Below are 21,402 nucleotides of genomic sequence, written 5' to 3' on the forward strand. Positions count from 1 at the left end.
TCGGACTAGAAATATGAGTCTATAATCAATCACGCATATAAGAGATCAAAGAAGACTCAAATAACTTTCATGGATAAAAACATAGATCTGATCATAAAGTCAAAGTTCATCGGATCCCAACAAACACACCACAAAAAGACTTACATCATATGGATCTCCAAGAGACCATTGTATTGATAATCAAGAGAGAGATAGAGGAAGCCATCTAGCTACTAACTACGGATCCGTAGGTCTACAAAGAACTACTCATGCATCATCAGAGAGGAACCAATGGACATGATGAACCCCTCCGTGATGGTGTCTAGATTGGATCTGGTGTTTCTGGACTCTGCGGCGGCTGGAATTGAATTTTGTCTCCCTCCTCTACGATTTCTGGAATATTGGGGTATTTATAGAGCAAAGAGGCGGTGCGGAAGGCCAACGAGGAGGGCACCACCCACCGGGGTGCGCCCTCGTGGGTTGTGCTGCCATCGGAGCTCCCCTCAGGTGCGTTCCTATCCCACTAGATATCTTATGGCCCAAAAAAATTCCACAAAACTTTTCGCTGCGTTTGGACTCCATTTGGTATTGATTTCCTGCAATGTAAAAAACATGCAGAAAACAACAACTGGCACTGGGCACTATGTCAATAGGTTAGTACCAAAAAATGATATAAAAGGATTGTAAAACATCCAAGAATGAAAATATACCAACATGGAATAATCGAAATTTATAGATACGTTGGAGGCATATCAATAATCGTTGTCGTCTGACCTATTGATGTCGTCGGGGCCGTCCTGCTCCTCGCGTTGGTTCGCATACTCGAGCGGATGTTCTGGCATACTGAGGTTGTCGTGGTCTTATGGGGTTTTATTTGCCCCAGTGCCTTGTGCAGGGGCTTTTCCTTTGTTGGCCTTAGTGCGCTTATGCTACTTTCAGTGCTTTGAATTCTCCTCCCCGGATTTGTCATCGTTCGGCTGAGGGGGAAGGTCACCGTTGTTACCGGGCATGTGCACCATGTAGATGTCATAAGTTGACGGTGCGGTCCATCGCCCTGTGTTTGTGGGAGTGGATTCCTCGACCTCCTCGTCCATGCCCTCAAGCTCCTCGGAGTTGTAGTCTAACGTGTCGGTTAAATCTTTGATGGTTCCTACTAAGTGGGTGGTGGGTGGGCCGTAAAAGACCTCGTATTCCGAGCCGTACTAAGAGTGGTTCGGGTTGTTTGAGATGTGCAATGATTGGATCTGGCTGAGCATCTCGCTTAATGCCGGCAACTCATCCTGATGCATCATCGGATGGTTTTCGGAGTTAACCTCCGTGGCCGCCATGAGGGAGGCGTGTTCGATCAAAGCCTTTTGTTGCGATCCCGTCGTTTGGGTTAGGTCCAATCTAGGGGACGACTCTTTGAAAGAGAGGGATCCGAGGACATGTTCGGACACGGGGCCCGAAGTTAAAACTCCGGGGTTTCTGATCTCCTCGGCCGAGGCCGGGATTCTTGTGAGGACCAGATTGGTCTGCGTACGGGTTGGGGGGTTCAAAACTCTCTGACCTTGCTTGCCGATCAGGGATGGAGCTTATGATCTGGCCAAGACGGCCGGTTGAGTCTGCGCGCAACATTATGCTGCCGAACGAGAGAACCTGTCCGGGGACAAAGACGTCGCCATTGTTGATTTTTTCGCTGACGATTAAGCGGGCCATCGAAGCTTTTGGCGATCCTACAGTGGAACTCTCAATGAAAGCACCAATGTCAGTTTCAAAACCGGCATATCTCGGGTAGGGGTCCCGAATTGTGGACCTTGGATCGATGTGTTGCAGGAAGTGGGGGGAGGCAGCGGTTTACCCAGGTTCAGGCCCTCCTATGGAGGTAATAACCTACGTACTGCTTGATTGTATTGATGAAGATGATTACACAGTTGATCTACCTCGAGATCGTATACGCTAAACCCTAGATGATTCATCCTCCTCTATACGGATAGGGGGTCCCTGGTTTATATAGACACCAGGGTCCCTAGGGTTTACAAGATACTAACTATAATTGGGAATAGATGAGCCGACCTAGTCCTTCTAAGCTTGGAGTACACGTCAATCTTCGGGATATTCCTTCCATAGTAGAGGTCATCATAAAGCTCGTTCTTCTCCGGAGCGGCCCAATCGGCTCATCCAATATTGACTAACCGGCCACGCGAGGACCCCAGAATCTCGGACTCCCTCAACGGGCACCCTTGAGCACGTTTTTGAAACATTCAACCAAGTTGCTCGTCATGTCGCCATATCGCCTTCCTCCATCATCATGAGCGTGTGCCCACTTGTGCTTCTCGCTGAAATTCCTTGTTAAAAATTATTTTCCCCCTTTGTTCACCGCTTCAAAGAGTTTTTTGTAGCGAGCATCTAAAGCTTGGGTGGTGAGGGCCACACATACATGGGTAAGGTCTTTACTGAACTTCTTGCTATTACATGCCTAGTAAAAGTTGGCCATGAAATGCTTGATGCACCATCTGTGGTGAAGCTTTGGAAAGCCTGGAATAACAATGTCATCTGCCTTGAGTATGCCATGGTGCCGGTCCGATATGATGCATACCTCCCTATCACCAATCACCTTGTACCTCACATGACCCATGAACCACTCCCAATTGTCTTGGTGCTCGAAAGGCACCAAAGAAAATGCAAATGGCAACACATTATTGTTCGACGAGTGCGCCATTCCTACCATTAGTGTGCCCTTGTATCTGCCAGTCAAGAAGGTGCCATCTACAGACAAGACCGGACGACAATGCTGAAATGCTTCCACACATTGTCCATAACTCCAAAAGGCACGATGGAACACTCCGTGGTTATCATCGACCACATAATACATGCCCGTGTTCCTATGTGCAATCGCTCCCAACAATCTTGGGAGCTGGTTGTATGCTTCTTCGTAACCACCATACAACATCCTAATAACATTTTCCTTGGTCCTCCATGCCTTCCCATACTTGACTTGATAATCATATAGTTTTTTCACCGTCCTCATGAGAAACCTCACTTTGATAGTGGGATCAGCAGCTATGTCTTTCATAAATTTGTATTTGAGGTACTCAGGCGTGAGATGATGGTATGTCGTACGAAGTCATTTCTTTGGTGGTTTGCATCTATGAGTGGGAACACAACTTCTTAACACCCATTCTTCGGTTTCTTCTAACTTTCTTGCATGAACCTTCCATGGGCATCCTTCATTTCCTTTCTCACACTTCACGGTGTAACGCAAATTTATGTCGGAGTGCTCAACATAATATGGCAGGTGGTTCGGAATGGCATAGTCAGACAACCAAACCTTCATGTGAGCCAAAGTTAGAAACTTCACTCCTTTCTTCAAATAAGCATTCTCGTCCTCGTTCTCATCCCTTGGTTCGCATGGATTAGAGCAAGGTATTGGCTCAATGGTTGTGTTTCTCATGCCACCATCAACTACGGATTTATGGGCAAGGCTGAGATCTCGAAACAAGTCAGTTCTTTTTTCCAAGCCGGTCAACTCAAAATGAATTTGGTTTTCCTCCTTCGTGAATCCATTCTCGTCCAATTGTTCCTCCGGACCTTCGTCATCTTAGTCATACCCATATAGATGCCTAAAAGGTAACTCACGATCCATCTCCTTTTGCGCTATGTACGCATCCAAGTCACCAACATCAATACCATGAAACCCTACCTTTAGCTCATCCTCATCACCATCACCATCCTCTTGAATTACTTTCTCACTGGCAATCACATCAACTTCGTTTGCTTGGCTAGTTGGTGGTTGGCTACAAGCATTAGGGGCATACAATTCAACCTCATTTTCTTAGCTAGTTGGTGGTTGGCTATAAGCATTGGAGGCATAAGTCACAATCCTATGCTTAACAAAAGGCACACTTGTCCTCTCGGTCATTGGGGAAGAGACACACCGGTTCAAGTCAATTGCAAACCGAGGTGGTTCAACCTTGGTGGAAAAAAATTCAAGTGACTTGTCGTCTGGTTGGGCAACTTTTTTCCTTGTACACATCCCAATGCAAGCGACAGGTGATAGGCATACTATTCAAGCGACATTTGGCTCCAACTCCAACATCATACCTTCTTATTAACTTATCACCATCATTGGGGTCCATTCACTCTAAGACATGTCTCACTTTTGCAACAATCTCATCACAGCTTGGGATTGTATCAAAAACAATTGCTTCCTCACCCTCGTCGGCATTTTTAGTCAAGAATTCCTCCTTGTCCATATAATGAACATTAACAAGTCTCCCCATCTAAAGACAACATGAATGAATTAAACACATCAATGACAATTGTGGGTTGTCTAAAACCCACATCATATCCATTATACCCACATCATATCAACACTAAATTATTAATTATGTTAAAAAATGACATTATTAAGATACACTAATGAATGTTTACCCTAAACACTAATTAACCCTAAACCACAAACTTTCTACTCATGAAGCAAATATTACTACTACAACAAGCCCATCCATATTACCAAAGATAAACAAGATACTAAAACAAACCAAAAATAGGGGAAAGCATGAACTAGGGTTTCTCCAAGATATAAAAACTCTAGCAAAATAACAAGATTTAAGAAAAAAAAATTGGATGATTCAAGGGACATTACAACAACAAACAAAGTGATGGAAACATCCACCCAAGGGAACCACCTTTTGGAGAGGATTCGAGGGGGGGGCTTGAGGGTTGGAGAGACGGGAAGAGGAGAGTAGAATGAGCAAGCTAGGGCTAGATTGGGGAGAGTGAGTGGGGTGGGTCCCACCCACTCTCCCATTGGCCGATTTACTTACGAGGGCTAGGCGCCAAGGTCCGCGATGTCTCGGTCTGGAGACAAGACGCCATGGTCTCTAGCGTCTTGACTTTTGCAACGTGAGCGAGTCAATGTAGCTGTCGGTCGAGCGGGGCCCGCACCAGACGCCAGGGTCCCTGGCATCTCCCGTGCAACCCAGATGTGTGGCATGTTGGCGTCACGGAAAGAGGTTAGATTGGATTTTTTTTTGAAAGTGAGGTCAAATCTGAATTTTGTTTGCCTCAAAGGTCAGAACAAAAAAATGTCCCGCTAGGTATAGCGCCGATGAGGCCTCCCACCATGGTTGTGTGTGCTCCTCCTTCTGATGTTCCTCCTCATGCCTGACTTGTCCTCTTACGGCGGAGCTGCCGCTTACTGGCTCCGTTGGAGAGGATTACGTTCGGCCGCCTGCGCGAAACAGTGCCGACACGCTTATTAGCAGGGTTTGATTCTTTTGTGAAAATTGGATATGGACTTTATATGTAATTTGGTTTTATGTATGGACATGTATGGAACTTGGTTATATATTAACTTCTATGTGATATGCCAAAAAAAATATGTATGAATGTGCATCCCATGTCAGATATATGATTGGATTGTCATGTTGATTTTTCTCTGACTTGGCATGCTGAAATTACAAGGGGAAATGTTGCCCAAATTTTCCATAATTAAGTTTGTTGTTGTCACACGGAGAAAGAGGCTAGTTTTTCTCTACACACCATTTTCTTCTATGTCATGAGGGCATGACTGTCATTTTACTCATACACTTTCACATCCTCTCCTGTTAGCTCATAGTCATGGCAGATAGGATTTTTTAGTTAGGTCGTGGCATATGAGAAAGGGTGTTTGTTCGATGGTAATTCAACAAGTTGCAAGTTTGTTGATGGTAAATAAGAAAATTTCTCTACATCATAATCCAGAAGGATCGTTGACTTCCCAAACCCACGGTCAGCCTCACCATGAAAAGGATAACGATGACAAGAACGTGACACAAAGAGCACACACAACGTGAGCCCCTGCCATCGGTCAATGCAATGACACGTTTGGGAGTGGTTCTATGAGGAGACTTACGGTTACTTGATTTGAGGTCCTCAACTATCGGATCGTATGCCAACAATAAATATAAACAAAATTGTTGAGAAGATAAAAAAAATTGTGTAATCAAGGTTGCCACTGTTTCAGTTATGGTCTTAAAAGCCCTGTTGGCGACGAGCATATGTTCATTTGCGTACTCCCTCCATCCCAAAATTCTTGTCTTAGATTTGTCTAGATATGAATATATCTACTCACGTTTTAGTATTTAGATACATCCATTTCTAGATAAACTTAAGACAAGAATTTTGGGACGGAGGAAGTATTTTACTAACTTTAATCCATATATGCATGTCTTTTATGACATAACACGGTCTTCAAGATGATATTTTGATCTTCAATTCATGTACAAACAAGTTGCCTTTTCACATAATATATTTATGCATTATAGAAGGATATTGTTTTGATATTTTCAAATAGTAACGCTCACACGTATGACATGTTTGCATTTCGTCTATACGCGTCGATCCATGTTGATTATGTTTTTCACGAATCCTAAAGGAATTTGTGAAAAATTCAGTGCCGCGTAGGCATCGTCGTGTGTATTGGCATTGGAGAGTTCATCCACACGATCCGCAACACGTGGTTGACAGCTGCGCCGTGTTGGTGAATCAGTTTCTGTCCACATAGTCATCACCTAGTACATGCGTGTGTGGACGGACTGCTCTTCGTTAACATGATGCTCGTACGTTGATAGATGACAACTGATGTTGCGCATATGTGGCAACTAGGTAAACACACATGACAACTATGATTCGTTTACTGGATAACAACTACAGTTGCGCGTATGTGGCAACCAGGTAAACAAACATGGCAACTATGATTAACCATACATGGTAATTATGGTTGGACCACAACTAGGTAAACACATATGTCAACTATTGTCGGGTAACTGAAGTGTAATTCCATGGGTAATTATAGTGAACCCAAATCAAAAAAGAGTTTTCATGCTTTTATAACTACATTTGCCATTCCGGGTATCTAAAGTTGGCATCCCCAAGGGTAACTAACATGCCATCCAACAAGTAACTAACATAGCTGCGCCAGGACATGTGGACAGGTTTGCTTCGTGTGACACGTGCGGATGGGATGAGTAGTACTTGTTGGACGTGTGGCACGAAGTAGCTGCGCCCACACGTGTGTGCATTTCTAATGTTCGTCCGAATACGAGTCGTGTGGGCTGCCTCCTGCATATGTCACACACAGTGTATGGATGGATTTCTAATATGTCACATGTGTGGTGAATATCAGCGTCAAACATACAAATGTTAACCTCATAAAATCCCAAAATAATCAATATTACACCTAAATGATAACGTCCATACGTGTGGCACGAGATAACATGGTCCACATATCTCTATAGTCATTCATATTGCCACATCAAACATATGACATCAACGAAATCTTTTTTGTTAGACTTAAAAATGTTTTATCTCTTAAATAAAAAATCCAATTAAAAATCCATTTTCACCATTAGATCCGTCTTGACGAGATCTTTAAAACTACATCACATATTGATATGTTTTGATGACTTCTTTTAGGCTACAAGTTGCCACATGTTTACGTTAAAGTTATCATAGGGTTTATAATAAAGCTGCCATGACATGTTTCATTTAGTGTTTTCTTCTAGATTTAAACCTACCATTGTATTTCAACTACTTTTCGCAACAATTTTTATTAATTGGCCATGTCAAATTTTAGTAATTAACCATGATAAATTTAATTCATGTATCATGGCAATTTTAGTATTTTGATCATAACAATTCTATTATTTTGAACATGAAAAATATTTTTTGTATGAACCATGATAAATTTTAATGCATGTATTATGACAAATTTAAATAGTTTACCATGCCAATTTTAGTTTATAGTTCATGGCAAATTTAAGCCAGTGATCATGCATTTTTTAAATAACTGACGATATATTTCATTTTTACTTATAAACCATGTTAAAATAATATCATGGATCATGACAAATTTTAGTAATTCATCATGGAAAGTTTAGTTTGTTAATTTCTTTTTAATAACATGTCAAAGTTTATTTTAAACGTAGAAGAAAAAGTAGTTGAAATATATCATGACAACTTGAGTGTAATCGTGATGATAATTTATTTGCAATAGACATGACAATTTTTAACCACCAAAATAATCATCGAAACATATCAATATGAAATCTATTTCAAAGATCTCGTTGCGTCGGATTTAATGATGAAAACGGTTTTTCAATCTGATTTTTTTTTAAATTAAAATATTTAAAAATAAAAAATAAAAAGTTTGTTAACATCATCAGTTTCGTCGCTTGTAAGTTGTAAGTACGTACAATGAGATGTCACAACATTTAATCATTGAACATGTAGGCTGCAGTGTCGTTGCTTCTATCATACGGATGACTTAGCACGATCCATATTATATCATGAATAGGAGGTGACACCAGTCCATATAAAAAGAGGTGGCCTACTTAAAATCTTTTCTGAAAGTCGGTCTTCAAATCGTGACAAACGCGCTCACACAAAGTAGGAAAAGAAAACAGAACAAACCAGGTTGCTTGCAGCACGACTCCAAGCCTCCAACAACCCGAGAGCACTGAGCAAGCCAGGCGGTCGCGGCGCGATGGAACCCCTGGGCGCAGCTGCAGCGCGGAGGAGGCCTCCCAGTCCCGCCATGGCCGCGCCCGCGCTCCTCCCACTCCTGCTCCTCCTCGCGCTCGCCCTGTCCTCCTGCGTTGGCGCGGCCGCCGCCTCCGGGGCTCCGGTCGGGGAGGACTACGTCCGGCCGCCGGCCCGGCCCCGCCTGGGCCAGCGGAGGGCCCTCCTCGGCCTCTTCCCCTGGAGCAAGAAGAAGGCCTCCGCCTCCGCCTCCGATCCCCAGCAGGTGACGTGACCTCCCGCGCTCTTTGCTCTTGGTGAATCGGCCCGTCCGAAGGGGATTGGCGACGTTTTGGGAAGAAAAGAAATGGACTTTTTCTTTCTTTCTTTGTTACTGTAGATCAGACTGCGAGCTAGCGGCTAGATCGTTCCACGGTTATTTCTTCGTCTAGTTGTAACTGGAATCGACGATTCGGTGTTGTGGCTCTATTCGGCGGCCAGAAAATAGTATTTCCTCTGTTCGTTCCAAAATAAGTATTTCAAGTATAGTATAACTTTGTACTAGAGCAAGTATAAAGTCAAAGTTGAGATACTTATTTTGGGACTGAGGGAGTACTACTATAATTCACCATACAACAGAGCAGCTTTAAACTAGTAGTACTACTAAACTGTGGATGTCTTATTAGAGGCCTAGTTGTCCTCATATATCTAGTTCGACAATTTGCTGGACATATCTTGATTCCAGTCTTGGATGGTAGTGTGTTTTGTTGGTGAGGCTCAATGTTTTTTGTGTGGGCATTGAGTAGTTGAGACTACTTTGCGTCTGTGCTATTCTAATTATGCCCTGTAGTCTGGATTGAACTGATCAATTTGTCATACACAAGTACAGATGATGGAAGTAATCATACTCCAGGTTATGTTGAATTGATAGTATCTTGATTTTGTATTTGATCGTGTCAATAGCAGTATTTTATCTACTCCCTCCGTCCTAAAATTCTTGTCTTTATTTTGTCTAGATATGAATGTATCTAGTCATGTGTTAGTATTTAGATACATCCATTTCTAAACAAACATAAGACAAGAATTTTGGGACGGAGGGAGTATGTTTGGCCTTACACACAGACACAGGATCATTTACCTTCCAGTTAATTTAATCTACCCCTGTCCCAGACAGACTTATTTCTTGCGTTGGGGCCGATACCCGAAACACTTCTAGTTCCACAATGTTAAGTTACCTGAATTCACCATACATTAAGTAGCTCTACCAGATCCTGTGTGTTATCCTACAGCAGTTTCAAAGTCCTCATTCATAGCTTTGGTGTTGGACAATTTTTTGCTACTACAAGTTCATCAACTACTGAACTCTGTGCTATAATTAATATGTTTTACAGGTGCACATTTCGCTATCTGGAGAGAAGCACATGAGAATTACATGGGTCACAGATGATAACTCTGTTCCCTCTGTTGTGGACTATGGAACTAAGTCCAACACATACACATCCTCATCTGATGGAGAAAGCACGTCCTACAGCTACTTAATGTACAGCTCGGGAAAGATCCACCATGTTGTTATTGGACCTCTTGAAGACAACACTGTATACTACTACCGATGCGGTGGACGAGGCTCAGAATTCCAACTTAAGACACCCCCCTCCCAGTTCCCGTTGTCATTGGCTGTTGTAGGCGATCTTGGGCAGACCAGTTGGACAACATCAACATTAAACCACATTAAGCAATGTGAATATGACATGCTTTTACTTCCTGGTGATCTCTCTTATGCTGATTATATGCAACATTTGTGGGATTCCTTTGGTGAGTTGGTCGAGCCACTTGCTAGCACCCGGCCTTGGATGGTGACACAAGGCAACCATGAAAAGGAGATGATACCATTTTTCAAGTCTGGATTTCAATCATATAATGCACGATGGAAGATGCCTTATGAAGAGAGTGGTTCCACATCAAATTTGTACTACTCATTTGAGGTTGCAGGGGTGCATGCTATAATGCTAGGCTCTTATACGGATTATGATGAAAGTTCGGATCAGTATGCTTGGCTTAAGGTTCATAACTTCCTAACTCCATGTCATATTGCATTACAACTGCTGCTAGTTTCTGAACATCAAATAAGTATTTTCTCCTAAAGAATTAAAGTTTGTTTAGTAGTACTCTGCTAGAAAGGTAGAGTAACCATTCATAGTTACACCTACACTCAGAACTTGTGTTAAATTTTAGTTAATTTTTGGCTGGTGTATTCTTCCACTTTTCCTTAAACATGATGTGCTTAGCTTAAAAGTTAAATCGCCCTTGTCATTTTTGCTGACCGAAGATCGCCTTTTCTGCTTTACAGGCTGATCTTGCCAACATAGATAGAAAGAGGACACCGTGGCTCGTCGTTCTGTTGCATGTGCCATGGTATAACAGCAATTGGGCTCATCAGGGTGAAGGTGACAGTATGATGAGTGCGATGGAGCCTCTGCTACATGCCGCTCATGTGGATATTATAATCGCAGGTCACGTGCACGCCTATGAACGCACGGTACGACTCCTTGCAGATCTCCAGCATCGCAGAACTGTTCAAATTTGTGCCTCCGGCCATGTAACTCATTTATGTAAAGGTTTGGGATGATCATTTCGCTGTTTGTACAGGAGCGAGTCTACAAAGGTGGGGTTAATCCATGTGGTGCTGTTCATATAACTATCGGTGATGGTGGAAACCGGGAAGGCTTGGCCCGCAGGTACCTTTGCCCTCCTCCTCGCTGTTAACACATCTGAATCGTAATCACTTTAGTGCCACTAGACTGATGTATTGATCTTGGTGTATCTTCAGGTACCATAACCCGAAACCACTTTGGTCGGTCTTCCGCGAAGCGAGCTTTGGGCACGGCGAGCTAAAGATTGTCAACTCCACGCACGCGCACTGGACTTGGCACAGGAACGACGACGAAGAGCCGGTGAGGACAGACGACGTCTGGATAACCTCGCTGGCTGGTTCACAGTGCGTCCAGGACAGCAGCCGCGAGTTCAGGAAGATACTCATGTCCCCATGAGACTATCATTCGGGTCGATATATAACTTAGTCTGAAATGGGAATATGGGATTGGCATGGAGTACTGTATGTGTATATATGTGTGTGTAAGACTACTTGCTAAACCATAACCTGATAGGCTTTTTGCTGTATATGGGTTATTAATCAGTGAGAACATGTACTCTATGTTACAGTACAAAATTGGACTGAAACTCAGAATGGTATGAAATGATGATACAGAATTAAAACAACATCTGGACTGAAACTGCATCTAGAAGTCGTCCAGAGAAATTACTGTGATTTTTGTTTTGGTTTCCAGTTCTCATCCTTGCAGCGCCGCTGGTCGGCGATCATGGACTCGAAGACGGCTAGGACACGATCCAACCCGGTCTCGTCCTCCCCAAGCTCCTTCATGGCGACGACGATGCTCTCGACGGTCGACAGGCACCCGGCCTTGGGCTCATGCCTCACCTCGCCGTACAAGCTGACAGTGTCAGCTTCCACCATGACGTGCGGCACGAGCTGTAGCCATGGGTTCTCATGGTACATCCGGTGCGCCTTCGCCCAGGTGCCGTCCAGCACGATCAGATGCTTCACAAGTACCTGACAGTCTGAAGCTGCGTCAATGGTGGTCGCGCGCTGGCATGGGAACAGCAGGGCCGAGTGCGGCGGTATGGCGATGGAGTACTCATGCTGGAGCTCCGGCGACGGCGAGGCTTCGTCGCCTGTGCTACGTCTGGGCTTGTTCTCCTGCGTCTTGGTGACGGTGAAGCCGTTGGAGACGGCGAGTTCGGCGAGGGAAGAGCATCTTGGCAGCCACCGGATCTTGGGGTTGGCGCCGACGCCGCGCTCGACGTCGATCCGGAGCTGTTTCTCGGTGTAAGCGATGGAGCACTTGTCGTCCATGGTTTCCACCGTCCAAGCTTCTCCAATGGCGGCGGCACCGGCTTCGACGTTTCCAGTTTCTTCGCCTCCAAGTCCAAGATTGGTCGTGAGGAGGAAGCTGGCGCGGTGGGCGACGTCGGCGACCTGGGCGACGGCGAGGTTGCGGAGGCCGAGGCGGGCGACGCGAACGGAGCTGAGCGGGTGGTGGGCCTCCGTGGGGTGCTGCAGCACGGTGACGCCGACGGCGGTGTCCAGCGGGGGCCCGCGGAGGCGGCCGCAGAGGCAGACGCGGAGGGGCTTCGTGCAGACGCCGCACACGGGGCGGCGGCGGCGCTGGCCAGGCTCCCGGAGATGCGCGTCGCTCTGGGTATCTGTCTCGCTCTCCGCCATGGCCATGGGTGGCGAGGTGGGTGGTGCTGCTCGGTTGGGGGTCGAGGAGAATTTGAGCTTGGTTCTTGTCGCGGCCAGCCCCGTTTGGACCTGCGAAATTCCAATGGAATTGCTAGAGAAGATCGGCATTATTGCCAACATATGGGAAGCTCCGTCCCTGCCCCGGACGAGTGGATGAGGCGACAAGGATATTTGTTCCTCACCTTAAACAGTGTGGGGTCCGTTTGTCGGTGACATGGAACGGTGCTCATTAGGGCATCTCCAACGGTGTGTATGTTAATCGTTCGTATAAGTGTCAACGTCAGCAACCAAAATCACATCATATAAGTTCTTTAACGGAGCATATGTTAACCATATGTAAAACAATCAAGTGTGTCTACTAAATGTTGAAGAAAATGACCATACTGGTCTCGGAGCTTGTGCTTGAACCGTTGCTTCAAGTTCATACGATTTCATTCTTTTTTTTTATGTGTCATGTCATTAAAATCGTCTATGTAATATCACCAACGATGATCATACGATAGATGGAGATGCCCTTAGAGCATCTCTCAATTGCTTTAAGGAGTTCTCCACCTAGCCCAACTTTTAAACGGTTAAGGGGTCTTAATCATGGGTCCGCATCCATCGAAGGCCTTGATTTTGATGAGAATGAAACTACTGACCGACTACACGAACCTGTCGACGGTACACCGCTGGCGTTAATAGACGTGTCGCAACTTGCATTAAGGAAGCAAATCAGCACGAAGAGCATCGTACGGAAAGAGGGCTGCCCTCCCTCCCCTTGCTCCGATCGTCGACAAGCGGGCAAGGAAGCCTAGGAGGCTAGCAAGGCCCTCAACAAGCTTAAGCTCATGGAAGATGAAAATGAAATTGGAAGCGGAAGAGCGTAAGATTACACTCGAGGGAAGGAAGCTTGCAAAAGAGAAGAAAGTCACACGAGCGTGCAATCATGTTCATTGACCCGAGCTCGATGCATACCATGTGATGGAAATGTTGGAAACTCACTCACGGGGATATTTTGGCCCAATCCGAAGTCGACTTTGGTGGTGGTGTTGGTGTCGGGCCTGTTGATGATGATGGTGGTGGTCGTGGTGATGGTGAGCACGATAGCCCGAGCTCGCCCCCATTGCCTCCATCACTCGCCGTTGTCGAGATCCATAGTGGTTTATGTGGAGCTTCCTCATGGCCATCACTTGCCTTCCTCTCGACTCCCCTTCTTTCTACCCTTCTCTTCGTGGTCGCGGTGGTGAACAGGTATATTTTGGGCCTTCGATTTCGGTCGAAATCAAAGCGATAGCCCTCTAAGACATTGGAAGGAGTTATGCGTGGGAGTCAAGACGAGATGGAATTGCATTTTCATTCCCAATATAGATTTCATGTCCAGCAAAATGCTTGTATTATTGCCAAATGAATACCAAATGTGTTTTTTGGACTCCAATTGAGACATCCAAATGCGACATTGGCTTAAGAAATCTCAATGAGAGCACCGGGCAGGACTAAGTCAGGACAACACTAGAGGTAGGACTGATGCGGGTATCATGTTGTGCGATGGGTCGTTAGTGTTGGAGTGCGATGGGTCGTTAGTGTTGGAGAAGGGGGTGTTGTTTGTTAGAGGGATTGTGGGGGTTCTATAGGCATAAGATGTGTAATGCTACACATACAGAAAATTACAGTCTGGTATTAATTACATGCTGACATGGCAAAGGGGGATTGGGGAGAAGGGGGGCACCCTGGTGGGAATTAAGGAGGGAGGGGGCAGAGAGATTTAAGAAAGGTTGCGTAACAACCCTGTAAAGGGTCCGTACGTCCAGGATTATCGGGCATAACACCAATCTAAATTGAATTTTAAAGTACATCACGGGCGAATACAATTTCACTTAAGCTATATTTGCACGACCTGTGCTTGATCATCCGAAGCTCCCTGCTGACGCGGGAGCGCTCCACCTCCACGCTAGTGAGCACGATGAAGCCGACGAAAGGAGGGGAGTCACTGTAGAAGCAGCGAGTGCATCACGATGCTGGTGATGGCTTTGTCATCTCGAAGAGCTTGGCGACGCTAGCCGTTGTCGCCCAGGTGCAGGAGGCATGACCAGAGATTCCTGCTCTCGGGGGGGGGGGGGATGAAGCCCTGCCACGCGTCAGGCGCCTCGATCGCCGCCGCTACGCCAGCATTGGTGCTGACGACAGATTGCAGGTCCCATGCGCCGTGGAGGCTCTCGCACGCCTAGTGGTTGCAGTAGTCGTTAGGGAAGCCGAACCAGAGTCCAAGCTCCAACTAGTTCTCGGCGCGCCGCTGGAATGGGACTTAGTCCATGGAGTAGGTCCCGTGAACGCGCGTGGAATATTTTTGAATAATCAAACATTTTATTATAAAATCATGAATATTTTATAAATCCATAAACATATATAATTTACTAAACATTTAATATCAAAATGATTATTTAAAAAAACCTGAACCTTTTTGAAGACCAAAATTATTTAAAATAGTAAAACCGAAAATGGAATACAAAAACATAAACTAAATAATAAATTTTAAAAAATGAAGACATGGGCCTGACCAAACAGCGTGTTACTTCTTCTTCCAGTGCCTAGAGCACAATATAGGAGCTGCCTACATGGGTCGGCCCAGTTGGGGGATTTTTTATGTGTTTAATGCATTTTATATTTATAAGTGGCATTGGTGGGTAATATTTTATATTTTTTGAGGCAATTTACATGATGTACCAGGGAAAGCAATCTATGGTTTATTATTTATTATTTGACAAAGATAGAGATGAATAAGATGTCATCGCAGGCTGCGACACACATGGTCTCGTGCAGATGGAACTGTTGGAAATATGCCCTAGAGGCAATAATAAATTAGTTATTATTATATTTCCTTGTTCATGATAATCTTTTATTATCCATGCTAGAATTGTATTGATTGGAAACTCAAATACATGTGTGGATACATAGACAAAACACTGTCCCTAGTGAGCCTCTAGTTGACTAGTTCGTTGATCAAAGATGGTCAAGGTTTCCTGACCATAGGAAAATGTTGTCAGTTGATAATGGGATCACATCATTAGGAGAATCATGTGATGGACAAGACCCAAACTATGAACGTAGCATATTGATCGTGTCGCTTTATTCCTATTGTTTTCTGCGTGTCAAGTATTTGTTCCTATGACCATGAGATCATATAACTCACTGGCATCTGAGGAATACCTTGTGTGCATCAAACGTCGCAATGTAACAAGGTGACTATAAAGATACTCTACAGGTAACTCCGAAGGTGTCCGTTGAGTTAGTATGGATCAAGACTGGGATTTGTCACTCCATGTGACAAAGAGGTATCTCGGGGTCCACTCGGTAATACAACATCACACACAAGCCTTGCAAGCAATGTGACTAAGTGTAAGTCACGGGATCTTGTATTACGAAACGAGTAAAGAGACTTGCCGGTAACGAGATTGAAATAGGTATGCGGATACCGACGATCGAATCTCGGGCATGTAACATACCAAAGGACAAAGGGAATGACATACGAGATTATATGAATACTTGGCATTGAGGTTCAACCGATAAGATCTTCGGAGAATATGTAGGATCCAATATGGGCATCCAGGTCCCGCTGTTGGATATTGACCGAGGAGTGTCTCGGGTCATGTCTGCATAGTTCTCGAACCCGCAGGGTCTGCACACTTAAGGTTCAGTGACGTTTCGGTATAGTTGAGTTATAGGTGTTGGAAACCGAAAGTTGTTCGGAGTCCCGGATGAGATCCAGGATGTCACGAGGAGCCCCGGAAGGGTCCGGAGGTAAAGGTTGATATACAGAAAGTCCTGTTTTGGTCACCGGAAAAGTTTCGGGCTCATCGGTAGTGTACCGGGAGTGCAGGGAGGGGTGCCGGGGACCATCGGGAGGGGTGTCACGCCCCAAGGGGTCTCATGGGCTATGGGAAGAGATAAACCAGCCCCTAGTGGGCTCGAATAAGTTCCCACTAAGGCCCATAAGGTTTGAGAAGGAAAAAACACAAGGTGGAAAGAGTTTCCAAGTGGGAAGGTGGAATCCTACTCCAAGTAGGATTGGAGTAGGACTCCTCCACCTCCAATTACGTACAAACCTTGAGGGTTTGAGGTTGCCTCCTCCCCTCCCTCCCTCCTATATATACTAAAGGTATTGAGGGTTTTTGAGACACAACTTTGCCACGTGCTGCTCGACCCTATACCACGCAGTTTTTCCTCTAGATCGTATTTCTACGGAGCTTACGCGAAGCCCTGCCGGAGTAGATCATCACCACCACCGGCGCGCCGTCGCGCTGCCGGAGAACTCTTATACCTCTCCGCCCCCTCTTGCTGGATTAAGAAGGTGGACATTGTCATCAAGCTGTACGTGTGCTAAACGCGGAGGTGCCGTCCGTTCGGCACTAGATCGGAACGGATCATGAGATGGATCGCAAGACGGTTCGTGCAACGGATCGCGAGACGGTTCGTGGGACGGATCGCGGGACGGTTCGTGCAACGGATCGCGAGACGGTTCGTGGGACGGATCGCGGGACGGTTCGTGGGACGGTTCGTGGGGCGGTTCGAGGGACGTGAAGACGTTCCACTACATCAACCGCGTTTCTTAACGCTTCCTGCTGTGCGATCTACAAGGGTACGTAGATCCAAATCTCCTCTCGTAGATGGACATCATCATGATAGGTCTTCGTGCGCGTAGGAATTTTTTGTTTCCCATGCGACGTTCCCCAAGAGTGGCATCATGAGCTAGGTTCATGCGTAGATGTTATCTCGAGTAGAACATAAAGGATTTTGTAGACGGTGATGTTCGATTTGCTGCCCTCCTTAGTCTTTTCTCGATTTAGCGGTATTGTTGGATTGAAGCGGCCCGGACCGACATTATTCGTATGCTTACGAAAGACTGGTTTCATCGCTTGACATGCAACCTTGTTGCATAATGATGACTGGCGGATGTCGGTTTCTTCAACTTTAGTTGAATTGGTTTTGACCGAGGCGGTCCTTGGAGAGGTTAAATAGCAATTTACACATCTCCGTTGTGGTTTTTGCGTAAGTAAGATGCGATCTACTAGATACCCATAGCAGCCACGTAAAACATGCATCAACAAATTAGAGGAAGTCTAACTCGTTTTTGCAGGGTATGCTTGTGATATGATATGGCCAATGACGTGATGTGATATATTGGATGTATGAGATGATCATGTTGTAATAGTTAATATCGACTTGCACGTTGATGGTACAGCAACCGACAGGAGCCATAGGGTTGTCTTTAAACTAACGTTTGTGTTTGCAGATGCGTTTACTATATTTCTAGGACGTAGCTTTAGTAGTAATAGCATAAGTAGAACGACAAACCCGATGGCGACACGTTGATGGAGATCATGATGATGGAGATCATGTGTGGCGCCGGTGACAATAAGATCATGCCGGTGCTTTGGTGATGGAGATCAAGAAGCACGTGATGATGGCTATATCATGTCACTTATGAATTGCATGTGATGTTAATCCTTTTATGCACCTTATTTTGCTTAGAATGACGGTAGCATTATGAGGTGATCTCTCACTAAAATTTCAAGACGAAATTGTGTTCTCCCTGACTGTGCACTGTTGCTACAGTTCGTCGTTTCGAGACACCACGTGATGATCGGGTGTGATAGACTCAACGTTCACATACAACGGGTGCAAAACAGTTGCACACGCGGAACACTCGGGTTAAACTTCATGAGCCCAGCATGTGCAGACATGGCCTCGGAACACATGAGACCGAAAGGTCGAGCATGAATCATATAGTTGATATGATTAGCATAGAGATGCTTACCACTGAAACTATTGTCGCCTCACGTGATGATCGGACTTGAGATAGTGGATTTGGATCATGTATCACTCAAATGACTAGAGAGATGTACTTTTTGAGTGAGAGTTCTTAAGTAATATGATTAATTGAACTAATTATCATGAACATAGTCTAATGGTATTTGCGAATTACGATGTAGCTTGCGCTATAGCTCTACTGTTTTTATAAGTTCCTAGAGAAAATTTAGTTGAAAGTTCATAGTAGCAACTTTGCAGACTGAGTCCCTAAAACTGAGGATTGTCCTCATTGCTGCGCATAAGGCTTATGTCCTTAATGCACCACTCGGTGTGCTGCACCTCGGGCGTCGTCTGTGGATGTAGAGAATATTTGACATACACGTCTTTGATGACTACATGATAGTTTAGTGCGCAATACTTAATGGCTTAGAAGCAAGGCGCCGAAGACGTTTTGAAAACGTCGCAGAAGATAAGAGATGTTCAAAGAGATGAAATTGATATTTCATGCCCGTGCCCTTGTTGAGAGATATAAGACCTCCGACAAGATTCTTTGCCTACAAAGTAAAGGAGAAAATCTCAAATCGTTGAGCATGTTCTCAGATTGTCTGAGTACAACAATCGCTTGAATCAAGTGGGAGTTAATCTTCCAGATGAGATAGTGATGGTTCTTCAAAGTCACTGCCACTAAGCTGCTAGAGCTTCGTGATGAACTATAAACAAATCAAGGATAGATATGATGATCCTTAAGTGATTCACAATGTTTGACACTGCGAAAGTAGAAATCAAGAAGGAGCATCAATTGTTGATGGTTAGTAAAACCACTAGTTTCAAGAAGGGCAAGGGCTAGAAGGGATACTTCATGAAACGACAAACCAGTTGCTGATCTAATGAAGAAACCCAAAATTGAACCCAAACCCGTGACTAAGTGCTTCTATTATGAGGGGAGCAGTCACTGAGGCGGAGCTACCCTAGATACTTGGTATATAAGAAGGCTGGCAAAGTCGACAAAAGTATATTTGATATACATGGTATTGATGTGTACTTTACTAGTACTCCTAGTAGCATGATGGTATTGGATACCGGTTCGGTTGCTAAGTGATTAGTAACTCGAAATGAAAGCTATGGTATAAACAGAGACTAGCTAAAGGCGAGGTGATGATACGTGTTGGAAGTGTTTCCAAGGTTGATGTGATCAAACATCGCACACTCCCTCTATCATCGGGATTGGTGGTAAAACCTAAATAATTGTTATTTGGTGTTTGCGTTGAGCATGAACATGATTGGATCGTGTTTATTGCAATACGATTATTCATTTAAAGAGAATAATAGTTATTATGTTTGCTTGAATAATTACCCTCAATGGTTTATTGAATCTCGATCGTAGTGTTACACATGTTTATAATATTGGTGCCAAAAGATACAAAGTAATAATGATAGTACCACTTAGTTGTGGCACTACCACTTGAGTCATGTTAGTATAAAACGCATGATGAAACTCCATGCGGATGGATCATTTGGATTCACTTGATTTTGAATCACTTGAGACATGCAAATCATGCCACATGAAACAAGAGAGTAACTTGTTGGGAGTAATACATTTTTTATGTGTGCAGTCCAATAAGTGTTGAGGCACGCAGTGGATATCATTATGTTCTTACTTCACTGACGATTTGAGTAGATACAGGAGTATTTACTTGATGAATCACAAGTCTGAAATATTAAAAAGTTCAAAGCTATTTTAGAGTGAAGATCGTCGTGACAAAAGGATAAACTGTCTACGATATGATCATAGAGATGAATATCTGAGTTACGAGTTTTTGGTACGCAGTTAAGACAATGTGAAAATTGTTTCACAGATCATGCCACCTGGAACACCATAGTGTGATGATGTGTCTGAACGTCATAGCCACACCCTATTAGATATGGTGCATACTATGATGTCTCTTATCGAATTACCACTATCGTTTATGGGTTATGCATTAGAGACAACCGCATTCACTTCAAATAGGGCACAACGCATTTCCGTTGAGATGACACAGTATAGATTATGGTTTGGAGAAACCTAAGTTGTCGTTTCTTAAAACTTTGGGGCCGCAACGCTTATGTGAAAAAGTTTCAGTCTGATAAGCTCAAACCCAAAAACGGATAATGGCATCTTCATAGGATATCCAAAACAGTTGGATACTTCTCCTATCTCAGATCCGGAAGCAATGTGTTTGTTTCTAGAAACGGGTCCTTTCTCGAGGAAAGGTTTCTCTTGAAAGAATTGAGTGGGAGGGTGGTGGAACTTGATGAGGTTAGTGAACCGTCACTTCAACTAGTGTGTAGCAGGGCGCATGAAGATGTTCCTATGGCCCTACACCAATTGAAGTGGAAACTGATGATGGTGATCATTAGAGCTTCATATCAAGTTACTACAAACCTCGTAGGTCGACAAGGTCGCGTACTACTACAGAGTGGTACGGTAACCCTGTCTTGGAGGTCATGTTGTTGAACAACAATGAACCTACGAGCTATGGAGAAGCGATGGTGGGCCCGGATTCCGACAAATGGCTGGAAGCCATGAAATCCGAGAGAGGATCCATGTAGACTTTGGAAGAACTACTTGATAGTAGTAAGACTATTAAGTAAAGATGGATCTTTAAAAGTAAGACAGACGATGATGGTGATAAGTCACTATTAAGAAAATCTCGACTTGTCGCAAAGATGTTTTCAACAAGATCAAAGAGTTGACTATGATGTGACTTTCTCACTCGTAGCGATGCTAAAAGTCTGTTGGAATTATGTTAGTAGTTGCTGCATTATTTGTGAAATATTGCACATAGGAAGAC

At 44.4% G+C, this 21,402-nt stretch overlaps 2 protein-coding genes across 2 annotated transcripts; one reads left to right on the top strand and one right to left on the bottom strand.

Moving 5' to 3' along the window:
- The first annotated feature begins 8,376 nt into the window (after positions 1-8,376).
- LOC123402435 (purple acid phosphatase 18) lies at positions 8,377-11,739 on the top strand. Its single transcript, XM_045096357.1, has 5 exons — positions 8,377-8,749; positions 9,855-10,523; positions 10,811-10,999; positions 11,110-11,198; positions 11,291-11,739. Exons 1-5 carry the CDS (start codon positions 8,489-8,491, stop codon positions 11,508-11,510), a joined length of 1,428 nt encoding a protein of 475 aa, XP_044952292.1. The 5' UTR covers positions 8,377-8,488; the 3' UTR covers positions 11,511-11,739.
- Positions 11,630-13,156, bottom strand: LOC123402436. Its single transcript, XM_045096359.1, has one exon. It carries the CDS (start codon positions 12,902-12,904, stop codon positions 11,780-11,782), a length of 1,125 nt encoding a protein of 374 aa, XP_044952294.1. The 5' UTR covers positions 12,905-13,156; the 3' UTR covers positions 11,630-11,779.
- Positions 13,157-21,402: the final 8,246 nt, after the last annotated feature.

Source organism: Hordeum vulgare, chromosome 6H, assembly GCF_904849725.1.
Source record: "Hordeum vulgare subsp. vulgare chromosome 6H, MorexV3_pseudomolecules_assembly, whole genome shotgun sequence".
Lineage (NCBI taxonomy): Eukaryota > Viridiplantae > Streptophyta > Magnoliopsida > Poales > Poaceae > Hordeum > Hordeum vulgare.

Excerpts from the sequence above, each read along its gene's own strand:
- LOC123402435 (XM_045096357.1), top strand. The coding sequence starts at position 8,489 with ATGGAACCCCTGGGCGCAGCTGCAGCGCGGAGGAGGCCTCCCAGTCCC. Across the intron at positions 10,524-10,810 it reads ATCAGTATGCTTGGCTTAAG|GCTGATCTTGCCAACATAGA; the intron begins GTTCATAACTTC and ends TCTGCTTTACAG. Across the intron at positions 11,199-11,290 it reads CGGGAAGGCTTGGCCCGCAG|GTACCATAACCCGAAACCAC; the intron begins GTACCTTTGCCC and ends GTGTATCTTCAG.
- LOC123402436 (XM_045096359.1), bottom strand. The coding sequence starts at position 12,904 with ATGTTGGCAATAATGCCGATCTTCTCTAGCAATTCCATTGGAATTTCG.